The sequence below is a fragment of the Schistocerca cancellata genome, chromosome 3 (genome assembly GCF_023864275.1).
Source record: "Schistocerca cancellata isolate TAMUIC-IGC-003103 chromosome 3, iqSchCanc2.1, whole genome shotgun sequence".
In the NCBI taxonomy this organism is placed as follows: Eukaryota; Metazoa; Arthropoda; class Insecta; order Orthoptera; family Acrididae; genus Schistocerca; species Schistocerca cancellata.
The window spans coordinates 212,027,573-212,051,803 of record NC_064628.1 but is presented as its reverse complement, the minus strand read 5'-3'; the positions used below and the strand labels follow the sequence as shown (position 1 = coordinate 212,051,803).

Genomic DNA, 24,231 nt, shown 5'->3' with positions numbered 1-24,231 from the left:
TTTAATAATAATTTATTTAGATGTGGAAAGAGGCAGAAATGATAGTGTGACATATCAGCATACCTACTAATATCATGAATTAAGGGCTTTCCTTTGCAAGGATTATCTTCGTGGTATGTATAGCACATCTGAAATAAACCACCAATATCTTAATTGTTGAACACGAAGACGTAGATTCATAAGCCTTCAACAGGTTAGAACGAATTTCTGTTGATTGCCCAAAATGAAGAATTTTATATCAGTATGGTATTGCAGTTTACACATTTGAACAAAGCACACACAATACAATGACTAAATAGCTATGGAAACAAATTATTTCACAGTAGAGCTGGCATTTAACTACTGCTGTTGTGAAGCACATTGGTATGAACACACTGCTTGTGCCAGGCTGAGAAGTTCTTAGCATATATTCACAGACATAATTTGGAAGTAATGGTGAGGAGTTACAAACATGTTCATGTGGCTCACAGCAAGTAAATGTGTTGGATTGAGTCACACATCGGCACAGGGTTTTAACTTGTCCCAAATAAGAAATACAGCATATACCTCATAAGGAGCAAAGGAATTTCATTTGATGTGTAAATTTTGTTTTGGCCTTTTAAACTTTATGCCCTAAAATCCAAAATGAAGATTGATTAGCTTTGTACAATTCCCCCCACCCACTTTACCTTATACTAACTTATACCAATAGTTCAACCAATAGTCACTATTTTCTCTCTAGTAACTCACTGATAACACAGGTAGCCCTAAACAATACTCACTTAAATAATTGGTTCTTTTCCTTTTTTTTCTATTACATTATTAATACCATTACACAATAACTTACTACTCAACTCTTAAATGTTGAGCAGAAAACAATAGAAATAATGATTTGTCAACTCATACACAGGAGAGTATATTCTCGTGTATGGAAACATCATCATCTTATGGAAATGGCACAGCACACTTACCACAACAGAAATAACAACACAGCACAAAATTTGTCATCTAAAATATCATCTTGAAACCATAAATCATTTTATAAAAGTTTTTTGTATAACACAGTCAGAAACCTAGGCTGAACAATACAAAGTTATTTATTAATGGAGACTTTATTAAGATACTTTAAACTTACACCAGTTCAATTTACATTTTTAGAAAAAGTCCCACGACTATATTCTATTTTTTTCTGCACGGCAGCCACTATTTGTCCTTCTCTCAATAAAAAGTATTCTTCTTCTTCTTCTTCTCCATGTCCTTCTCCTCGTTCCTGGAAAACAATAAGACGACCACACACGGACACACACCCATTATATGCCTATGCGACCACACCATGCATGCACGCGCACACGCACACACTTATTCACAGTCTGCTCTCTGGATTAGGGTGTAGATCAACCACATTTCAATGATGAACACAAGCTACAACAGAAGTAATGATAAATATTAAAGAGGCTGAGCCTTGTTCTACATCCAATCTCATTTTCTAAACTTATTCCAAAAATGTACCAAACAGGTTATTTCATGTACTGCTCCACTCACATATCTGAACATTACACTACAAAATTACATAACTAACTTTTGATTACTTAGTTCCTCAATGCCAACAACAGAATGGAAATATGGGCAGTAACTGTATTTAACAGCACAAAGAGATCTTACAATCTTTTGAAGATAGACAACAATGTATGAATAATAATGTATGTACTGCTTTGGAACTTAAATGCCCAATGTTTGGTATTGTCTACAAAACGTTAAATGATTTTATCCATATTAACTGGTGAACCTTTACATATACACATACACATTGCAATTGGCAAGAAATGCAAACATTTCCAAACTAACTTAGCACTCGATACTCAAGAAAACTGTAAATAACATGTGAGAGAGATCATGAAAATAATTATTTTCTATACTGTTAATGCCATAAAAAGTAATTCCTCCTCTTAAAGACAAAATAAGTGAAAATATATTTCCTGTCAACAGACCTAAGTTTTCAAAAATAAAAAAAAAAAATAAATAAAAGTACATAACAATCTAGTGCTTTTGTTATGATAGTACATAATGGCAATCGGGCTCAAAGAAACAAACAACTGTAAAAATTTTGAGATGTAACTAGTTCTGTTACTACTAGCATCTCTAAGAGAGAAACAAAGAAAGAAACTTTTTACTCTGTCAAAACATTTCTTTTGGAACAAAGTAAAACAGATACTGTCTCATGTTGGACAATTCTCTCTGAAATAAGCATAATGGAACTGGTATGTATACTGCAACTCTTAACCACTTTCAATAATGTGTTATATTCATAGGATATTTATAGAGAAATTTGTGTCCTTCATTTCCAAACAAGATTAAATGTGAACCCAATAATAATAGGCAGTATGAGTTGCTGTCAATGTAATGAATCTTTGATTTAATATATATTTGTATACCCAGCAGAAAAAGATGTTAATATCAAATTTCATCCAGACATTTCAGTTTTCATTTGTGAAACAACCCTTTGGCAAGTACCGAATTTATACTGAACCACACTACATGTTATCAGAAGGGGAAAAAGAAAGAAGCTGTAGGTCCTAACAATGAAGCTAATACAAATTATATAGCACTTTTTTGTACACATAATTCATAGTAAAGCGTACAACACAATTTTTTTCTTGATCATGAAATGTTTTTAAACTGCTTTTACTCAATTTACATTTCTTTTGCTTATTGTACATCATACTAATTTTTCATTCTACAAAACTTTAAAAATTAGTTTTGTGATCTACAAATAAATAATTTATTAGCAGACTGAAGTGTAAAACATAAAAGAATATGTAAGACATAGAAACAAGAAACAATCAAAGCAGACTTTTTTTACATTATGTTCAGATATTCTGTGAGATTTATGTACAGAATGAATTTCTTCAAAGTATTACCCATGTCAAATATTCCACACTGATGCTTCCTCAGTTAAAAAGTGGTTACATAATGCATAAGTAAAAATTAACTAATCTTGTCATAGCAGTAAAAAAATTGTGCCTCCCTTACAGGCGGAGAGTCACACTGTTTTCACTCATGAGTGCTTCCAAAGAGTTAAGTCACCAAACTCAATACATAACTAGACAATATTCTCATTAAGATCTTAATATAATCAAAAGTTATTGGGGAACATTCATATTTCTTCTTACAAGTTTTGTATCACCACTAGCGTGACTAACACTATGGTAATGAAAGACGTATGTTCTAGTGAAAAATTTGGTTTGTACAATTCTTTTGTGTGCAAGTAGTGTAATGTTAAGATATAAGTGAATTCAGTACTTAGTCACAAACAAATATATTCAATTAATCTCGCACACAACTAGCAAATGAGAACCTCTCATAAACATGAAGTTTATAAATTCCTTGTTAAAAAGAGCAAGTACATCTCACGAATGTCAGCAGGGGGCATAATTAAGTAACCCTCCATATCAAAATTGCTCATACACTGAGCCTCAGGCACTTGTGCACACATGCACACACGCACACGCACGCACGCACGCACGCACACACACACACACACACACACACACACACGCACGCACGCACGCACGCACGCACACCTCTCTATGCAAACTTTAAACAAAGCAAAATAATGTCTTAAAAACTTTCTGTTAAACACATGCAAACAGTAGCCACTAAAGTACAAAATAAAGAAGTGATTTCATTTCCTTGGGAGGGAGGGGATGGGCTGATACATACATACATACATACAGTATTTCAACAGAGTATCCATCAAAATGGATGTCCCAAGAATTTATATAAAATGAGCGAATCTGCACTCAGATGGCATCGTTGTCTTCAATTTTCAGCTTAGTAAGGCATATAGTATGCTGATCTTCCACGGTAGCCCCTGTAGGAAAAATGAGAGGAAATCAATATAGTTCTTTTACAAATGGAGAGCTGCATCAAACCAGTCTCAGGACTGAAGACCACAACAACAACAACAACAACAACAAGAGAAATCCAATCAGAACTACATGAAAGCCTTGCAAAATTGGAGTAGATACAACCTGCCTGCTACCAACTACACTGCTCAAAACAGTTTTGCACCATCCTCACGATTGCATATATATAATAGAGGGAAACATTCCATGTGGGGAAAAATATATCTAAAAACATATCTAAAAGTAAGTCTCATCATCTTTGTGTGTATATATATATTCCTGACGAGGCAACCGTTGGTTGCGAAAGCTAGAGTTTTGTGTGTATGTTTGTGTTTATTTGTGTGTCTATCGACCTGCCAGCGCTTTTGTTGGGTAAGTCTCATCATCTTTCTTTTTAAATATATTTTTCCCACGTGGAATGTTTCCCTCTATTATATATATATATATATATATATATATATATATATATATATATATATATATATATATATCTAAAAAAAAGATGATGAAACTTACCAAACAAAAGCGCTGGCAGATCAATAGACACACAAACAAACACAAACATACACACAAAATTCTAGCTTTCGCAACCAACGGTTGCCTCGTCAGGAAAGAGGGAAGGAGAGGGAAAGACAAAAGGATTTGGGTTTTAAGGGAGAGGGTAAGGAGTCATTCCAATCCCGGGAGCGGAAAGACTTACCTTAGGGGGAAAAAAGGACAGGTATACACTCGCACACACACACATATCCATCCGCATATACACAGACACAAGCAGACATTGCTGCTTGTGTCTGTGTATATGCGGATGGATGTGTGTGTGTCCTTTTTTCCCCCTAAGGTAAGTCTTTCCGCTCCTGGGACTGGAATGACTCCTTACCCTCTCCCTTAAAACCCACATCCTTTTGTCTTTCCTTCTCCTTCCCTCTTTCCTGACGAGGCAACCGTTGGTTGCGAAAGCTAGAATTTTGTGTGTATGTTTGTGTGTCTATCGACCTGCCAGCGCTTTTGTTTGGTAAGTCTCATCATCTTTCTTTTTAAATATATTTTTCCCACGTGGAATGTTTCCCTCTATTATATATATATATGGTTATAGTAGAAGGAAACATTCCACATATCTGTCGACCTTACACGGGTGGCTATATTTTTAGTAAACTAATATGTTCAGAAGAGTAGTGAGCAAGTAGAGCAAGTATTTTCAATCTAACACACAACTCCCCCCCCCCCCCCCTCTCACACTCACACACACACACACACACACACACACACACACACACACACACACACACACGTGTGAAATTTGCGGAGGTTGAGGCCTGGCGGATAACGAGAAGAGAGGATATACTGAAGGGCAAGTTCCCATCTCCGGAGTTCTGACAGGTTGGTGTTAGTGGGAAGTATCCAGATCACCCGGACGAAGTAACACTGTGCCAACATTGAAGATCTGCCTCATAGTGGTCACCCGTGGTCAACAGCAGCATCTAATGACTGCTACTAGCAAATTTTCATTTGCAGGACACAGAGATTAATGTTAACAGAACTGTAAACTGGGTTTCTGGAGGTAATTGGGAGGACTGCATTGATGCAAACAGTACACAATCGTATCCACACAATTAATTTGGCCTCTAGGCATCTATTACAATCAACAGTATGTTGCTCAGCACCATAATACATGAAGAATGTGGGAAAGATAAACCTGGAATGGAACCTGGATCAATGGCATCAGGTTCTCTTCAAAACAAGTGTAATATCTGTCTGATACCTATTGAACATTTCGGAGTGTGGAGGCAAGGGGATGTCCATTAATTACATGAGCTCAAAATGCGGGAGGGGAGTAATGCTAACCTCAAGTCAACTTTTTAATTCAGAGAATATATATGCTGTTATAACAGATAACATTTTGTTTTATAAATTAACCCTGAGCATAGACAATATTAAAGTGCACATCGATCTTTAGGACACCTCTCAACTGAATGCTTACACATTTGCATGCTCTGGTTACCACGATTCGAAACCAGTGCTACACAAGCATGAGATTTCGTTTGGGCAGGTCCCTGTCACACTGGGTGAAATCACTATGTGGCAGCAAGTGAGCAAGTTGTGATATTCAGCAAAGATTATGAAGCCGATGTTACTGTATTGAAAGCAAATTTGTATCCTAACTTTTACAATGCATACATAAAGCATGCAGACAAGTCAAAACAAATGTGCCAGCAAGAAGTTAATCATCGTTGGAACGAAAGTAAGCTGATGTTCACTGACAAGAATTATCTTAGTGATTATATGAATCAAGAGATTGAAAAGCTACATGGCTCAAAGGAAGGTAGAAACAATCTTGTCTTTCATCTGCAAAGAATGTAAAGGTACAATGATGTATACAATGTATCAATAAAAGATTTTTTTTTAGATGACTAATAGTAGCACAAGGTATACTCTGCCACACACTGCACAGTGGCTCACAGAGTATTTACATACATGTAGGTTACTGACTCATGATTAAACACTGAGCTCATGCAACCTCTGTGAGCTTTTTAAAGAGTAAGTCAAAGGTCAAGTAAACAAATACGTTATTTTTATAAAAATTTTCTGGTCAAAATTATACTGCTACCAACTGATAAAAGTTACAATAAATCATTTTTTTAAACCCAAATAATGATTTTTGCATGGGCATGAATCTTATTTTCTGGTTTACTCAAAAATTATTGTTGTTCATAGTGATGTCACAAAATCTTGTTTAATACCCTGAAGACATCAGTTTCTTTCATTTTTTAATCTCGTCAGTTCATTAAGTCACACAACTGTATAGCTAACTTTTATACAATTTAATACAATGTTTTAATTTCAAAAATGTTCTGAAATGCTATTTCTGCAAGTTAGATACTACAAAATTATCCCTGCACCATAGATTCAGTGTAGGCATCTAAAAATCCTAAATATGGCCCAGGTACCATGTGTAGAAAACAGAGTGCTGAACAGTTTCTCCTCAGAGGCACAAGGTAGCTGAATATCATGATATGTGCATTAATATTTCCAAAAAGGAGAAACGGTTTCTGGGACTGTATTTGGACTGTATTTTAAGTCAGTGTTGTTGACTCATTTATTTCCTTCAGTAAACAGTGTTGTAAGTATTTGAGCTTAATGATAATTATACAAAGGGCAATCAAAAGTTTTCTCTTTGAGTGCATTGCTGCAGCATATATGCAAGTACCGCAGCTCTGCTGCAGGTATATAAGGACTTACATGTAGGCAAGAGATTAGTGTGGCATTCGAGTCTTTCTGACATGCATGCAGTAATTGCAGAAACTTTAACTATGATGATGTTATAAATTTGTGTGTTGTAATTCTTTTCTTGGCTGCCTGAGGATGCACACTATTAGACATCCCTCAGAGAATGAAGAATGTGTGTGTGGTAGCATGTCTGTCAAAAACCATCATTGTGGAATGGTCCACAACAAAGGGTGCCGTTACTTCATAACAATGCACGTCCCAATATTGTGAATGTCTTAATGCAGAAGTTCACCAGCTCTGTTATATACTTCTCCAATGTGAAAGGTATGATGAGCAATTACATTCCTACTACTAAATGTCTCAAGCCCTGGAACTTTTTGAACCTTGTTACTATTATAACATACTACTGCATTAGTTAACCAACCATTACCACCCAGTGCAGCATCATTTTTGGTAAAGGTGAAATTCACTACACATTCACAAAACACAGAGGAACCCTACAACATAATTTGGCCACCAACTGCATTAGCTATAGTAGTCTCCAAATCGATAGCCTTGTACACAGTGCTATGGGAACATCATCTGTATCTCCTGTAACAGGGAATGTTCTGTGTGAGCAATACTGTTGCACGAGCAGCTGCACGAAGACTGAAGTCTTCTTTGACGAAATTATTACTTATACAGGCATGTGACACGTTATTGCTAACCTCAAGGCACTTGAGCCCCCACCCTATAGTCGGGATCTCTCCCAGTGTGATTATCATGCCTTTAGTCCTTAAAAACGGCCTTGATGGATGAACGATTCTTGTTGGACGAGGATGCACAGTGGGCAGTATGGGCTACTTCACACAACAGAACACAGTGTTTTACTGAACATGTATCTTCAACCTGGTGCATTGATGGCATTATTGCCTCAACGCTCACTGTTATTTTGCCTGATTGACATGCTGATTCTGGCCTGTATGGTTCTTAATGGAAAGTTTTTTCATTGCCCTTATACATCTATCACACCTTTGCACAATATTTATAGGCATCTCATTACTTCCAGCTCTTGTACTCCCCTTTTCCTCAAGGAAAATTTTGCAACCTCTACTCCATGTCTGATGGATGCCTGAGCAGCTTATTCACAACATGGGCCTGAGCTTCGTGCTTCTGACTTGTGTATAGCAGTTTCATACTTCCGTGTACTGCTTTCCCTCTGTGATCCAATGTCTTAGGGCCATATACCTTGCAGGAGAGCTTCTGTGAAGTTTGGAAGGTAGGAGATGAGGTACTGGCGGAATTAAAGCTGTGAGGACAGGGCGTGAGTCGTGCTTGGGTAGCTCAGTCTGTAGAGCACTTGCCCGCGAAAGGCAAAGGTTCGAGTCTCGGTCCGGCACACAGTTTTAATCTGCCAGGAAGTTTCATATCAGCGTACACTCCACTGCAGAGTGAAAATTTCATTCCTGATACTAACTTTTGGTTACATGATAAATTCAACAAATCTGAAGGCTGTCAATTCAACTAAACATTTAGGGATTACAACTACAAATAACTTAAATTAGAACAATCATGTACATAATGCTGTGGGGAGAGCAAACCAAATACTGCCATTTATTGGCAGAACACTAAGAAAATACAGCAGGGATACGAAAGAGACCGCTTACACTACACTTGCCCAATCTCTTCTGGAGTATTGCATTACAATGTGGAATCAGCAACAATTGGGATTGACAGAGGATACTGAGAAAGTCCTAAGAAGGGCAACTCATTTTGTACTATCGCAAAATAGGGGAAAGTGTGCCGTGGATATGATTAGCAAATTGGGCTGGCAATCGTTGAAACAAACATGTTTTTCACTGCGGCAGGATCTTCTCATGAAATTGCGATCCCCAACTTTCTCCTCAAGAGTGTGAAAAAATTTTGTTGACGCCCACTTACGTACGGTGAAATGATCATTGTAGCAGAAACTAGAGCCCACACACAAAGATTTAAATGATCACTTTTCCCACGCACAGTTTGAGGATGGAATGGCAGAGAAATAGCTTGAAGGTAGTTCAATAAACCCTCTTGCAGGCAATTAATTGTGAACTGCAGAGTAATCACATGTAGATTTCAGAATACAGTTTACACCTGGACTGCAAAAAGCCATCTGCGTTTGCAAAAAGAAACGTGATTTTAAAAGCGATCATCAGTGAATATATGTTTTTACCCTGTCATCTATCCTCAGAAATATGTGTAATGGAAATTAATTTGACTTTATCATATTTGCATAACGTTCACAAACAGTATAAATTATTATTCTCACTAATAGTGTATTTTTCACTTCTACATTTAAATAGAGAGAATATGTAACAGTGACCAATAGAAGTTGAACAAATAACACACTATATTATACAATTCACAAAATTAAGCTACAGAGGAAAATACAGTCCTAAAATAAAACCTATAGGCACTAACCTTGGTGTATGTAACAGGGACCAACAGAAGTTGAACAATTAACACACTATATTATACAATTCACAAAATTAAGCTACAGAGGAAAATAAAGTCCTAAAATAAAACCTATAGGCACTAACCTTGGTCTCCTAGTTGGTCTGTAGCCATAATAAGATGACCCTCTACCTCTGCTTCCTCGGTACCCTCTGCCTCGAGGAGGACGATTTGTCATACTTAAACCAGGGCGATTTGTTCTCTTTGGCATTACCTGAAATAGTAAAGAGAATAGCACAATATTTCTGAATCAAAGAACAAAACTATGCAAATAAATTATAACAGCAAATGTAACAGCATGTATTTCAAGTGATTCTTTTTACAGTTCACAGCAATAATGTGCATCAACAAGACTAGACTTTATAAAAATCTGACAAATTATAGAAGGTCATACACAAAAGAATGATGCAGCACCTTAGGCGACTACTGCAGCACTCAAGAGCGGCAAATATTGGAGAGAGAGAGAGAGAGAGAGAGAGAGAGAGAGAGAGAGAGAGAGAGTGTGCGCTTTTTTTTCCTCCTTTCTTTCCAATTTAATCATTCAGTATCTTAGCTCAAATGAAACGGCATGAAACAAATGGTAATGTAACCTATTTGATATAGTGCAGAATGTCTCATTTAATGATAAACACTGAATACAACATCCGATCAAAGTTGCTACAGCAAAACTGGTACATCAATTCAGCCTTTAAGATATGCTACGAAAAAAAATGAAGATCTGGAAGCCTTTGACCAATCTTGTGAAATAGTGATTAGGACCACCTACTTGAACAATGTAAAGTACAGGCTGGAATATCAACAACATTATTAAACAGATTGTTACTCACTGTAATGGTTGAGTTGGCAGAACAAAAAGACTGTTACATATTGAGCTTTTGGCCAAAGCCTTCAGAAAGGAAAAGGCTCACACACTTTCACACAAGCAGGCAAGCTTCCAGCCATAGTGCAAATGTGTCATGTTTAATGGTAGCGGCAATCCACAGTGGGATGAGGAGAGTGAGGGATAGCAGGGTATGAGTGAGTAGGGAGGAGGGAAGAAGTCAGCACTGCCTGGTAAGAGGGTGCAGGAAATAGACGGCAGGACAAGGCTGCCAGACACAGCATTGGGAGGCTGTGTGGAAGGGAGGACGCTGGGGGAATGGGGAGCAGAAAAGGAGAGGAGCAGAGAGGGGGAAAGACTGATGAATACATTGGCAGATGGCAGTGCACAATGAGGATGAGGGGACATAAACTGGGAGGAGGTGATAGGACAGGGGGCAGTGACTACTGAATGGAACATCCTACACAAAGATCCTTCCCACCCATCCTAAAGCAGGGTTTTGTCACCTACCCAACCGCCATGACATCCTAGACCATCCCTATGCCACTCCCAATCCCAACCCCTTGCCACAGGGATCATATGCTTGTTGAAGTCCAGGTGCAAGACTAGTCCAGTCCATCCACCCAGCACTTCCTATTCCAGTCTTGTTACAAGCTTATACTATCCAGTCAGAGGCTGGGCTACCTGTGAAAGCAGCCACGTCATACACCAGCTCCACTGCAATCACTGCACCGCTTTTTCTAATGGTATGACTACCAACAGTTTCTCCATCAGGATGAACAGCCAATGTCAAACAGGAGCCAAGAGTAGTAGATCACCCTGTGGTGCAATGTGCAGCTGATTTAAATGGTTGCTTTGCAATTTGGGCCATCTGGTTCCTCCCCTAAACCACCAGTTTTTATGAACTGCGCAGATGGGAGTTATCTTCAGCCCACATTCTCCGCTTCCAAAATTATCTCTGCCTCTCTGGATAGTATGGTCCTAATTTCGGGATGTGTTTGTGGAAAAACTGAAACCCCTAGCAAACGATATGGTTGTTTTGTCAGTCTGGGACAGTAACCTACTGTCTCCAAACCCTCCACCCAACAGTTTCCACCTCCTCTGTCCTGTCACCTACTCCCAATTCATGTTCCATCACCCTCAGCATATGCTCTTCTCTGCCAAGGCACCCACTGCTCTTTTCCTCTTCCCTGCTCCTCTCCTTTTGTGATCCCCATCCCCCCACAGCTTCCCTATGCTTTGACTGGCAGTCTTATCCTGTCATCATCTAGTTCCTCCACACTAGCAGGCAAAGCTGACTTCTCTCCTCTCACCCATAACCTGCTATCACTCCCCCTACCCTGTCCCATTCGACAGGAACAGTCGCATTCTGGCTGGAGATAGTGATAATGTGTGTGTGAGGTGTCTAACTTGGGTGAATGTGTGTACTTTTTCCTTCCTGAAGGAGACTTTTGCCAAAAAGCTCAATGTGTAACAGTCTTTTTCATTGTGCCTGTCTACAGCTCAATGTGTCATCTTCATGGTGTGTAGCCATCCCTCCTTTTCATAAGACTGCTAACTGAATGATGTTATCACCGTAGTTACTATTCAGTGTGAGAACAGCTTGTCTCTAATGGCGTTCAAGGGAGAGCACGACAGTTGGCTTTTTCATAACCACATTTTTGCTGTATCTTTTTAAGTGGTTGCTTGCTTCTGCAGATAGTGGTAAACATATTCTCTGACCACCCCCAGGAACCAGCTGCAAAGGAGCACCCATAAAGGGGCACCCATTCACCGCCCATCATCCCAGACTGACAAAACAACCAAATCCTTTGCTAGGGGTTTCAATCTTTTCACAATCACACCCCGAAATGAGGACCATACTATCCATAACCATTCCCACTCCTCCCAAGAATGTATTCTAGACATCATCCAATCTAAATAATATCCTAGTCCATATTTAAACACAACTACACCAACAAACCACTGTCACATGAGTCATAGCCCTGTGGAAGACCCACATGCAATACGTGTCCAATACACCCACCAAGGATACATCCTATTCTGTTCTGCCACAGGTTTATCCTATTCTACCAGAAGCACTGTCATAGTGAAAACAGCAACCACATGTCCACATGAATAAATAGCCCTGCCACGCTGTGACTTAAGAGCACAATGGCAGAGCATAGTGTTGAGCACAACATGCTTTACTCCAATGGTTTCTTCATAACCTGTGCCATCTGCACCCCCCCTCCCTCCCCCAATGTCTCCCCCCCCCCCCCCCCCCGACCCTCCAACCAGCTTTTTTGAATTACCTGTATGGAGATGTCCTTGAAATAAATCCTCCAACACCAAAACCCTCCTAGCCTCAAACCTCTGCTAGCCCCCACCCCTAACTTCATTTTTCTTATTATCACACACTTACCGTATTTACTCGAATCTAAGCCGCACTTTTCCGGTTTTTGTAATCCAAAACCTGCAGCTTAGAATCAAGTGCAAAGCAAGCGGAAGTTCTGAAAAATGTTGGTAGGTGCCGCCACAACTAACTTCTGCCGTCGAATATATGTAGCGCTACACAGGCATAGCAGATGGCACAGCAACCTTTACAGAGATAAATACTGGCACCAAAACCTCTGCATCAGTAAATAAATTTAAAAAAAAGGTGGAAGACGAGCTTTTTTTTCTCCGCCCCAAGTTTCAACCACTGCATTATCATACATTATCCAACGGAGTAAATACAAATTCCGTATTGTTCATCTTCGAATGTAGCAGAATTTCAATGTACTACGAAAATCCGACTGGCAAGACTGTTAGGGATGTTTGTCAATATGGCCAACTCTACATTCTGAATTTTTTCCTATCTGTGAGAAGTGATGGTTGTTAATAGGAACCTGATGTAATGTGAATCACATGCAGTATTCTCTTCACCATAAGAATAATACGAATATAAACATTTTGCCATGTATTCTTTCGTGTTTGCTGCTATCTCATTTAAATCCTGTCTGCCTAATAAACTACGAAACTAGAGTGAGACAACAGCAAACGCGGAAGAATATACGTATCGTGTCATGTTTATATTCATATTATTCTTATGCCTAATAGTGATACAGTCAGAAATAAAGCACGGCAACTGACTAGATTTTTAAATCTTAGATGACTAATTTCTGTGCAGAATTTGGTGTACTAAAGAAGCGGCCGCAAAGATTTTCAAATGGAGAAAAATTTTCGCCTAACTCTCGTTCAGAACATGTTCTATCATACGCAGTCTATTATTTGGTTCTTGTTGATCATTATCAAAGAAAGCAGCAGTGTAAGTAACAACAAATAGCAGTCTCTTGCCATTGTTTCGCTAATGTGACGATTCCTCTTTTTTTTTTTTTTTTTTTTTTTAATTGTAAGCGGCGGTAGCGTGCACAAAAGCAAGCCATGCCACGAGCGGCGACAGGTCGTAAACACGCACTATCAGAATGCGACAAACAATGCACAACGCAGTACAGTAATGCATTTTCAGCTTAGAGCGACGTAAACACCTATAACAAAGAAAATGGCACTTATCAGATCAAAGCAAAATAAGCAGTCGATTCAAACCAGACGAAGCACGTGAAAAAGGAAGAGTGCCCGATAAATACGGACGAAGCGCCTGACGCATAGCAATGGCTACCTGGTAAAGCTTAACTGCTAAGCTTACGACTCGAACCAAACTACTGTAACTGTATCGTCTTTCATTCGACCTAAATTGTGTCTCATATTACAATGGACCAACTTTGTTTCGATTTGGAGGTGCGGCCTAAAACTTTTCTCTCCCCTTGAATTTCGAATCTCAAATTTCAGGTGCGGCTTAGATTCGGGAATTTTTTTTCCCTTTATTTCGAGTCTCATTTTTCAGGTGCGGCTTAGATTCGAGTGCATCTTAGATTCGAGTAAATACGGTATTCATCCACCACAGACTTTCAATTACCACACTTATTCTCATATTGTCATGTAAGTGCAATGTGACTTGACCTCTTCCAAGTTAATTTTATATGAGTTGTTCTTCCCTTTATAATGGCATTTCCACGTGAAACAAACATAAAAAATGTTGGGCTATAAACACATATCAAGAATGCTTGAGGAATTTAATGCAGAACTACACAACCCCTTTTACATTTACAATTGGCCAATTTGTCACTGTAGCCTGTGACTTTCCAAACCATACGTTAAGAAAAAACCACGTTACAGAAAAATTCTAGCATCTTCATGACAACGTTGATCAGAACTTTTGTTGTTACGAAAGTGTTCACTTTCCAAAATACTAGGATACTATCGGTTGATGTTGTGTAGTAATTACTAATAATTTTACTGTACTTCAATTGTGTACACAAAATGTTTTATACAGCTATGATGTCATGTCGGTATAGACCCTGCATGAGCTGCTGTCAGAGCATAAGAAATATGACAACTGCTGCTAATAGTTTTTTTTCCCTTATGTAACTTACAAGTTATGTTTGTATAACCACTTAAAACTAACTCTTTGTAAACATCTGGTATAAAACCAATTTCAGGCAAAATTCAATCACCGAGTTAATTATACGATGGATATGTACAGACTGTCCAGTGTCATTTGAACTTGCAGCCATAAATTATGAAAAAAAATTGTTCAAAAAACATAATTTCACTTTTAAAACCTTTTTTCTCATCCTGTTTAACGCTTTCACTGTTACAAATGTGCTCTTTGCATTCTGTGCAGAGGGCAACTTTCTTTATAGCTGTACTGCTCACAAAACACTGGTGCCAGTGCTAAGAGAGGCATTCCGGCCAAAACACTTGCCACTTGATTTTTTAAAAAAATTACTACATGAAAAAGTTTGATTTCTGGTACCACAGCTACAGCCCACATGATGTCTAAAGGCAAGAACAGCTGATGCAGATTTGTGGAGACAAGTGCAATTTTTCTCCGAATAACAATTATCTAACGAAAGGGCACTGACACATATTGCAATAATTATTTATTTGATTTGGACTGTATTATAAGTAAAAATGTAATATATAACAAAATTAACCGCAAATACAAACTGAAATTATATTTGATTGACAACTGGTGCTACCCCACAGAGCGTTTTAAAATTGTGCATAATGGGTGTATTTGACTGTTGTTAAATGTGAATTACATGGGGGAAAAAAAAGAATTACGGGTAGAAAAGACTAACGTAAAAGACTATCATGTAGTAGTATGTTGCCATTTTTCACTGTCAATGGTCATGATGAGTGTATACAAAGTTGTACAACATTACAGTGAGAGACCGCATTTATTATTCATTGAACAAACATCTAACATCATCTGCGAAAAACTCGAGGTATTGCTGAGTGAAAACATCAAAAACCACCGATATCTCGACAGGTAACCTTCCCTGTTATTTTAAGGCATTTTCCAATCTGTACCCTGAAAGTAACAGAGGTTTACGTGCCAAAATATTGGAGTTTTTGATGGATTTATTTGGTTGCATTTTGTGATTTATTGAAGCATACAACAGGATAGGAAACGCTTAGTTTCTCTTTGGGCCATACACTGAACATTATAGTCTGCATCCTTCATAGGATACAAATTCCTAATCAATAAAGACTAAGAAGTTCTACATACTATGTATGCGATTGATATGTTGACAAAAATTTCTTAAATCACAAGTCTTTAAAACATCATAATACTGTTGTCATTACTATCCAATTCTGTGTCCAAACCATTGATAGTAAATTTACGACAACAGGCTCAAGATGTATCTATCTTCACCTCCTTATCAAAAGTCTTTTTCCTGTGTACTGGACAGTGTACTGACACTGTGTGTGTGTGTGTGTGTGTGTGTGTGTGTGTGTGTGTGTGTACGCGCGCTCCTGTCTATATATTCCCAATGGTGTGAAAAATAACTAAATAAATGGCATAAGGGAGTTTTGAATGCGGTATAACAACTTACCTGCAACACCATTGCTGTTTCAGGCTGCTCTTCATTGCACTTCTTGTTTGTGGACTGTTCACTATTTCTGTTTTGCTTCAACTCCCCCCTCCTCGGAGTTGGAGGTGGGAGGTATTACAGCTGTTAAACAGGGCCAGTGGGATGTTACCTGCACCTAAGTCTTGGCTCACAATCGTGTATCGGCCTAGCATTGACCATTTCGTTGCGTTGTGTCCCCAATGCATTAGTCAAAAGGCGGCTCCAAAGCTACTCTCACTTCTGACAATGGTTCCCAGTCCCTGTCCCAAGCATTTCATGATTTCTGTGTGCAGTCCAGCATTCACCAAGTTCATTCCTCTACCTTTCACACTCAATCTAACTGGGAGGTCGAGCACATGGTTCACACCTTAAAGAACCAAATGAAAAAAATATTTGCAGGACTTTCCCATCGACGAGAGATTACAGTTTTTTCTAACAGCCTAACGGACAACTCCTACTGGTTCCCGTGGCCCTGTCAAGTTTCTCCACAGCACTAGCTGTAGACCCTGCTTCACCTCCTCCTCCTCCGGATTCTTGCCCACCATTGTGTTTCGCTGCGCCATGGTTCTCGCCAGGGACAGCAGTCTGGGTGCTTGGTTTTGATCAGCACCTTTGCTAATTACTGGCTATCATTGCACATCAGAATGGTCACCGTATCCACACCTACAGCCTGGAGACCAAGACGTCTGGCACCATCAAAATTAGCTCAGAGTCCGAATGGGCACTCAATCCCTATCCCATTCGCATCACCACCTACGCCAGTGTGCGGCTCCCTGGGTGCCAACTACCCACCAGTGTTCCAGCCTCATCTTTTATCTGCACCAGTACCTCCGCTCAATGAGAATTTGACTTCACAGCCTCCAGCGGCAGCTCCAGTGCCCCTCCAGCTGGTGGACACACCCCTCACAAGTTCGATGTCTCTCACGTGGCATTAGCTTGTGGCGGAGTCGCCTCCACTTTCAACACTGCTGCTAGATGTTGCAATGGATCCCACCTTGGACTGCCCATTGCTGGTCCTGTTGTATCATGCACTGACAGGGGGACACCTGAGCACTCCTCGAACCACCACATTTTCCAGTATTCTAAGGTCGCCGCTGGTGGGAGTTTCTCTCCTCTCACCTCCAAGGTTTCTACGGATGTGGGTGCCATCACCATATCACAGCTATTGACAACTTGCCCAATGAAACACTGGTGCTGCATCCCCCAAGGGCAAACAGGTGTAGTGACCCTGCATAGATTCCACACACACGATTTGGGTGTGCAGTTGTAAGATGCAGCACAGAAGTCAGAGGGCACTAGCAGTGGCAGAGGCCGCCATTCTGATGTGCACGCAGCCGACAGTTTACAGAGTCACAACCAGCCAGCCTCTCTCTCTGTCATATGATGACATTCGGCCTATGTTTATTGGCCTAGTGGTTGAGCCACTGTGGCAAGTGTCTTACAGTACAAGTATCCTAGATGCAATAAAGTACTGTGTCTGTTATCTGCTTGTTCTTGTGATCAACAGAGAAAAGGGAACATCACTGAACATAATAAATTACAGATCACTAGTATTAAATTAAAAGTAATTTAGAGACTCAGGGCAATGACTTGAAAATATGATTAAAAGCTACCAACCAGAAATCATGTCAGTGATTTCCACAAAGAAAAGTTAGAAATTAATAATAAAATAACAGAATTATAATGTAATATTTTAAATGTAACAAGGGAGTCATATATTTAGTTTTAAAATCATTAACTACATACTAAATATAAATAAAATTCAGACACTAATAAAAGTTTTAATATTTGAAAACAGTACAGATGTAAGTGAGAGATACCTTTCATATTCCCCTTTACAACCTTAGAGGCATATACTGATCACCTGTTTGAATACAATATTCAGCTATATATTACTATATTAGCTGACATACCTTTGTTGTCAGATAACATCTGCAATCAATTTATTTGGGAAAAATTGATCTCCAGCTTCAGCTGACCTTGTGGAACATTCGTGAGACAGATTTATTTGTTGCCAATTCAGAAATAATTGCTTGGATTTTTGTTGCCCAGTGGAATTTAATGTCTATTTATCTGATGTTTCTGATGTTTTTGTACAATAATGTACTAAAATTAAATGGGAAGATTAATTATGAAAAGAACATAGTGAGATTTACTTGTATTTTTAGGTTTAAGGTCTGTTTTTAGTTTATGTCACAATCAACAATGAAATTTTTATGGAGGTGGTGCTGCACAGCTTTAATGAATGTTAAGAACTGCATTATGCAATATGCGGCTGTAATGATACATTTTATTAAAGACGATCGATTTCAGTCTAGGATCAGACCATCATCGGGTCTAAAAACTGTCTCTGCTATGCGTTTGCGTAATTGGAATAATTATCAGTAGTACACTGTTTGTCACTGATATTTGATGTGTATACATAAAAATATGTCCATTTAACCTCATAGAATTTTTTATCAACAAATGGACAATGTTACATATCTACAGCTGATGTCAGTGATGGAAAAATATACATCTGTTCAACTGTTATCCCAATTACATAAATGCATGGCTGAAATGGTTTTTAGTCCCTATGATGATCTGACCACACACCGAAATCGATCGCCTCTAATAAAATATATCCCATTACAGCTGTGTACTGCATAATGCAGTTCTTAGGAAGCGACAATGAATTTAAATACCTACGAAAGAGATCACACATTATCAGTGGCAGCCTGTTATCATGGGCCAACATGCTACAGCACACGGTAAATATCAACTAAAATTATGCCATTTCTATTTGAATGTGAGACGGAAATCGCACTAAAATTACATCATTTCTCTTCAGATGTAGGGTGGTATGCAAATGAAATGGACGAAAACATGTTTTGTAGCACTCTCTCCGTGGTAACTAGAAATCAACATTGGGTGCCAAAAAGATGGTCAGCTGTGCTACACTTGACTTAGAGAAGGGACGCAATTGTTTTCAGCTGTGCATGCTCTCATGTGGTGTCACTCTGAATGCTATGTTGCTCACAGCACCATATCAATATTTTTCTTTGAAATTATGTGTAATTTACTGTGCAAGCATAGAGTATGAGGCATTTTCGAGAAGCAGCTGCTGTACTGGTTCTGTGGGCAAGTAGTCAGGCTTACTCACTGGGAATCCATTGGATCTGGTTTGATTCCCGACGCTACCAGCGTATGATTCCCACCTCTACCAGAATATAATTTTTTTCCATTTTATTTTATCCCTCATGACACACAATTATTCAAAAATTTACATGTATTTAAACAGTTCTATCTATTTATGTAAAATTAATATATTTAATTTAGTTATGATTTCTACCCTGTAAGCCAAATGGCTATAGACAGTAAAATAAAAAAATAAAATAAAATAAAATAAAACACTAAATGAGTTACACGCAAATTTAGCCTGAAAGTTTTTCTCACACTGTGTACCACAGCAATGAATTTATTAAATGAAGGTGGCATTTTCAACTTTTGTTGAATTAATTTTATTTTTTAATAGTTTTTTTCCCCGATTCATTTTGGTCATAAATACTGTCTTGTTAGTTTGACTGTTTGACATGTATGAAGGTATTATAATTTGTTTTAGTTAACAATGGAGTCAAACCAACAAGACAGCATTTGTGCACCAAAATGAATAATAATACCTTCACAAATGTAAAACAGGCAAACTGAAAAGTTAGTATTTATGGACCAAAATTAATAGAAAAAAAACAAATTTAATGACATTGGCTTTCAATATCCAAGGCACAGTTTTCTACTGCTGAACCATACCACCACTTGAGAATGGCCTACAAACAAACTATCAGTGAATCAATAAATTTCACATAGCAAAATCCCATCTTCGTTTAGTATGAAAGTTTCTTGTAGATGATCTGCTGAAAGGCATTTTTCCAGTAGACCTCTGTTGGAAAAAATGAGATTTAAAGAGTTAGGCAGATTTTCTCCAAATGGAAATCTAGCATGAGGGCATTGGATGGGACTTGCTGATTTGGCTCCAACACATGAGTAGGAGGAGGTAGACGGCAGTTTCAAATTCCTGGAATGTGTTGCTCATGTCGAGTGTAGGAAAATGTAAAACCCTCTACAGATTTACGCACAGAGTGTAAGTTATTTTTGAGCGGTTGTGCTCGCAATGGTGCAGCAGCTAAATGCAGACTTGCAAATTGGTGGCCCAAGTTTGATTCCCACCGATTCCTTTCTTTTTACTCCTAACTATGTTAAACAATTAATTATAAAATTTAAATATATTTAAACAGTTCAATTTTTACGCACAAAATTAATATATCAAACTTTGTTATTATTATTACACTAAGTCAGAAGACTGTAAGCCACTAAATTGAAGCATTCTCGTAAAATTTGCACAAGTCGCCACAGCGTACTATAGAGCTTAGGGGCATTCACCAATATGCAACAGCAAATAAAGCTTCAACAACCTACTTCGAATAAATGTTTTGTTGTGAAAACTTGCAGTCATGTAAATTGCAACCTCAGCAATTGTGAAGCTTTTCCATCGTCCTATTCATCTTACTCATTAAGGTTGACATAACACAGTTCAGTGGAGATCACCAGTGTGCAGCTGCAAATGCAGATTTGGGCCATGTATGTCACATATACTGAACACATCTCGTCCTCCCTTCTACCCGCCTATCTTTCTCACCCCTCTCTCTCTGTCCACCTCCTCCTCTTCCGTCTCACTATCCATTTCTTCCTCCTTCACCCATCTCTCTGCTTAACAGTGCCCGTCTGTTCAATGACAGCCTGGAGCACATTCCACCTTCCTCAATGTTGACCTCCACCTCAAATATGACTACATCAGTACCTCCGCCCATATCAAGCCTAATAACTACTACCAATACCTCCACTTCGACAACTGTCAACCATTCCATAACAAAAAGTTCTACATCTACATGATTACTCTGCAATTCACATTTAAGGGCTTGGCAGAGGGTTCATCGAACCACAATCATACTATCTCTCTACCATTCCACTCCCGAACAGCGCGCGGGAAAAACGAACACCCAAACCTTTCTGTTCGAGCTCCGATTTCTCTTATTTTATTTTGATGATCATTCCTACCTATGTAGGTTGGGCTCAACAAAATATTTTCGCATTCGGAAGAGAAAATTGGTGACTGAAATTTCATAAATGGATCTCGCCGCAACGATAAACGTCTTTGCTTTAATGACTTCCATCCCAACTCGCGTATCATATCTGCCACAATCTCTCCCCTATTAAGTGATAATACAAAACGAGCTGCCCTTTTTTGCACCCTTTCGATGTCCTCCGTCAATCCCACCTGGTAAGGATCCCACACCGTGCAGCAATATTCTAACAGAGGACGAACGAGTGTAATATAAGCTGTCTCTTTAGTGGACTTGTTGCATCTTCTAAGCATCCTGCCAATGAAACGCAACCTTTGGCTTGCCTTCCCCACAATATTATCTATGTGGTCTTTCCAACTGAAGTTGTTCGTAATTTTAAAACCCAGGTACTTAGTTGAATTGACAGCCTTGAGAATTGTACTATTTATCGAGTAATCGAATTCCAACGGATTTCTTTTGGAACTCATGTGGATCACCTCACACTTTTCGTTATTTAGCGTCAACTGCCACCTGCCACACCATACAGCAATCTCTTCTAAATCGCTTTGCAACTGATACTGGTCTTCAGATGACCTTACTAGACGGTAAAATACAGCATCACCTGCTAACAACCTAAGAACTGCTCAGATTGTCGCCCAGGTCATTTATATAGATCAGGAACAGCAGAGGTCCCAGGACGCTTCCCTGGGTAACACCTGATATCACTTCAGTTTTACTCGATGATTTGCCATCTATTACTACAAACTGCGATCTTCCTGACAGGAAATCACGAATCCAGTCGCACAACTGAGATGATACCCCATAGGCCCGCAGCTTGATTAGAAGTCGCTTGTGAGGAACGGTGTCAAAAGCTTTCCGGAAATCTAGAAATACGGAATCGACTTGAGATCCCCTGTCGATAGCGGCCATTACTTCGTGCGAATAAAGAGCTAGCTGCGTTGCACAAGAACAATGTTTTCTGAAACCATGCTGATTATGTATCAATAGATCGTTCCTTTCGAGGCGATTCATAATGTTTGAATACAGTATATGCTCCAAAACCCTACTGCAAACAGACGTCAATGATATAGGTCTGTAGTTAGATGGATTACTCCTACTACCCTTCTTAAACACTGGTGCGACCTGCGCAATTTTCCAATCTGTAGGTACAGATCTATCGGTGAGCGAGCGGTTGTATATGATTGCTAAGTAGGGAGCTATTGTATCAGCGTAATCTGAAAGGAACCTAATCGGTATACAATCTGGACCTGAAGACTTGCCCGTATCAAGTGATTTGATTTGCTTTGCAACCCCTAAGGTATCTACTTCTAAGAAACTCATGCTAGCAGCTGTTCGTGTTTCAAATTCTGGAATATTCCATTCGTTTTCCCTGGTGAAGGAATTTCGGAAAACTGTGTTCAATAACTCTGCTTTAGCGGCACAGTCGTCGGTAACAGTACCATCGGCACTGCGCAGCGAAGGTATTGACTGCGTCTTGCCGCTTGTGTACTTTACATACGACCAGAATTTCTTCGGATTTTCTACCAAACTTCGAGACAAAGTTCCTTCGATACAGCTCAGCGACCCACCGCTGTCACATCTGCAATTAAATATATCATGGGTTTCACTAAGGTCTTCAAAGACCGTACTTGCCCTCCAACCCTTACACACAAACATGCTTTGTGTCTCCAATCATCCCCACCTCCCAAAGTCTCAACGCCCGGCCACACAGGAGCATTTCCCTTGTGACTAAGCATCACCCAGGAAGATACATCTATTACGTATATGCTAGTAATGGTTTAAATAACGGTATAAACAGCCAGTTTCCCAGGCCCAGTGTTCTGCTAATTGGACTGTCTACCAAAGTCTCAACGTCCGGCCACACAGGAGCATTTCCCTTGTGACTAAGCATCACCCAGGAAGATACATCTATTATGTATATGCTAGTAATGGTTTAAATAACAGTATAAACAGCCAGTTTCCCAGGCCCAGTGTTCTGCTAATTGGCCTGTCTATGAAGTGTTAAGGCATATTTGAACTCGTGGACATGCCTCTACTGGTGTACGAGTATGTAAGTAGACCCACAGATTGTTTTCTTGGCACAAAGGTAACTTGCAGTGTGGAGTCAGGAACATAAAGGTTAAATTTTTGTTTCATTTTCGTAAGATAAAAATTTTGATTACATCACTTACAAATGGCTTTGGCTCATGTTTTCGGTTAAGTTTTAGTATATTAAAATTCTGATGTGCTGTAGATTGCTCAAAAATGACACAACTTTGCTTAAAATAATTCATTCTAAAATAAAGGGTAATGGGTATAAAAAATTCTGTAATTTTTGTGACCAGATTAGTTTACTGCAACTACATTATTTTAAAACAAACAAGATCTATGTAATTCCAGTTACCATTGTTTCTGTATTGAGAAGCAGAGGAGGCAAGTTAATTGTTGATATTGTCTCATCCAGTATGGAAACTAATCTTTACTGGCTCTCTTCTAAAAAAATATAGTTAAAAAGAAGAAGAAAAATAAAGAGGAGGAGGAAGAAGAATAAGAGTAGTAGTAGTAGTAGTAGTAGGAGGAGGAGGAGGAGGAGGAGGAGGAGGAGAGACAGCATGATTGTCAGTTCAGCATACCTGACTAACAAGGGAAGGTCCCAGTGATGATTAACTTTTTGAAAGCATCTATAGAGAGATGTAAGTTAAGATCCCAGGTATCATCCTGCAGCCATTCACCCTGGTGGGGCTGCATTTGCAAAAAATCTACAACAAAATTTGGAGTTTTATGTGACGTTC

The 24,231-nt window shown here is 38.9% G+C and overlaps 1 protein-coding gene across 1 annotated transcript in view; it reads right to left on the bottom strand.

Moving 5' to 3' along the window:
- Positions 1–1,072: 1,072 nt before the first annotated feature.
- LOC126174839 (polyadenylate-binding protein 2) overlaps positions 1,073–24,231 on the bottom strand; it is a 115,773-nt gene continuing 92,614 nt past the window's right edge. Inside the window, exons 6-7 of the mRNA XM_049921222.1 lie at positions 9,668–9,795; positions 1,073–3,850 (exon numbers count right to left, since the gene is read on the bottom strand). Of these exons, the coding sequence (XP_049777179.1) occupies positions 3,811–3,850; positions 9,668–9,795 (168 nt within the window). The 3' untranslated portion in view covers positions 1,073–3,810. The remainder of the gene's footprint in view (positions 3,851–9,667; positions 9,796–24,231) is intronic.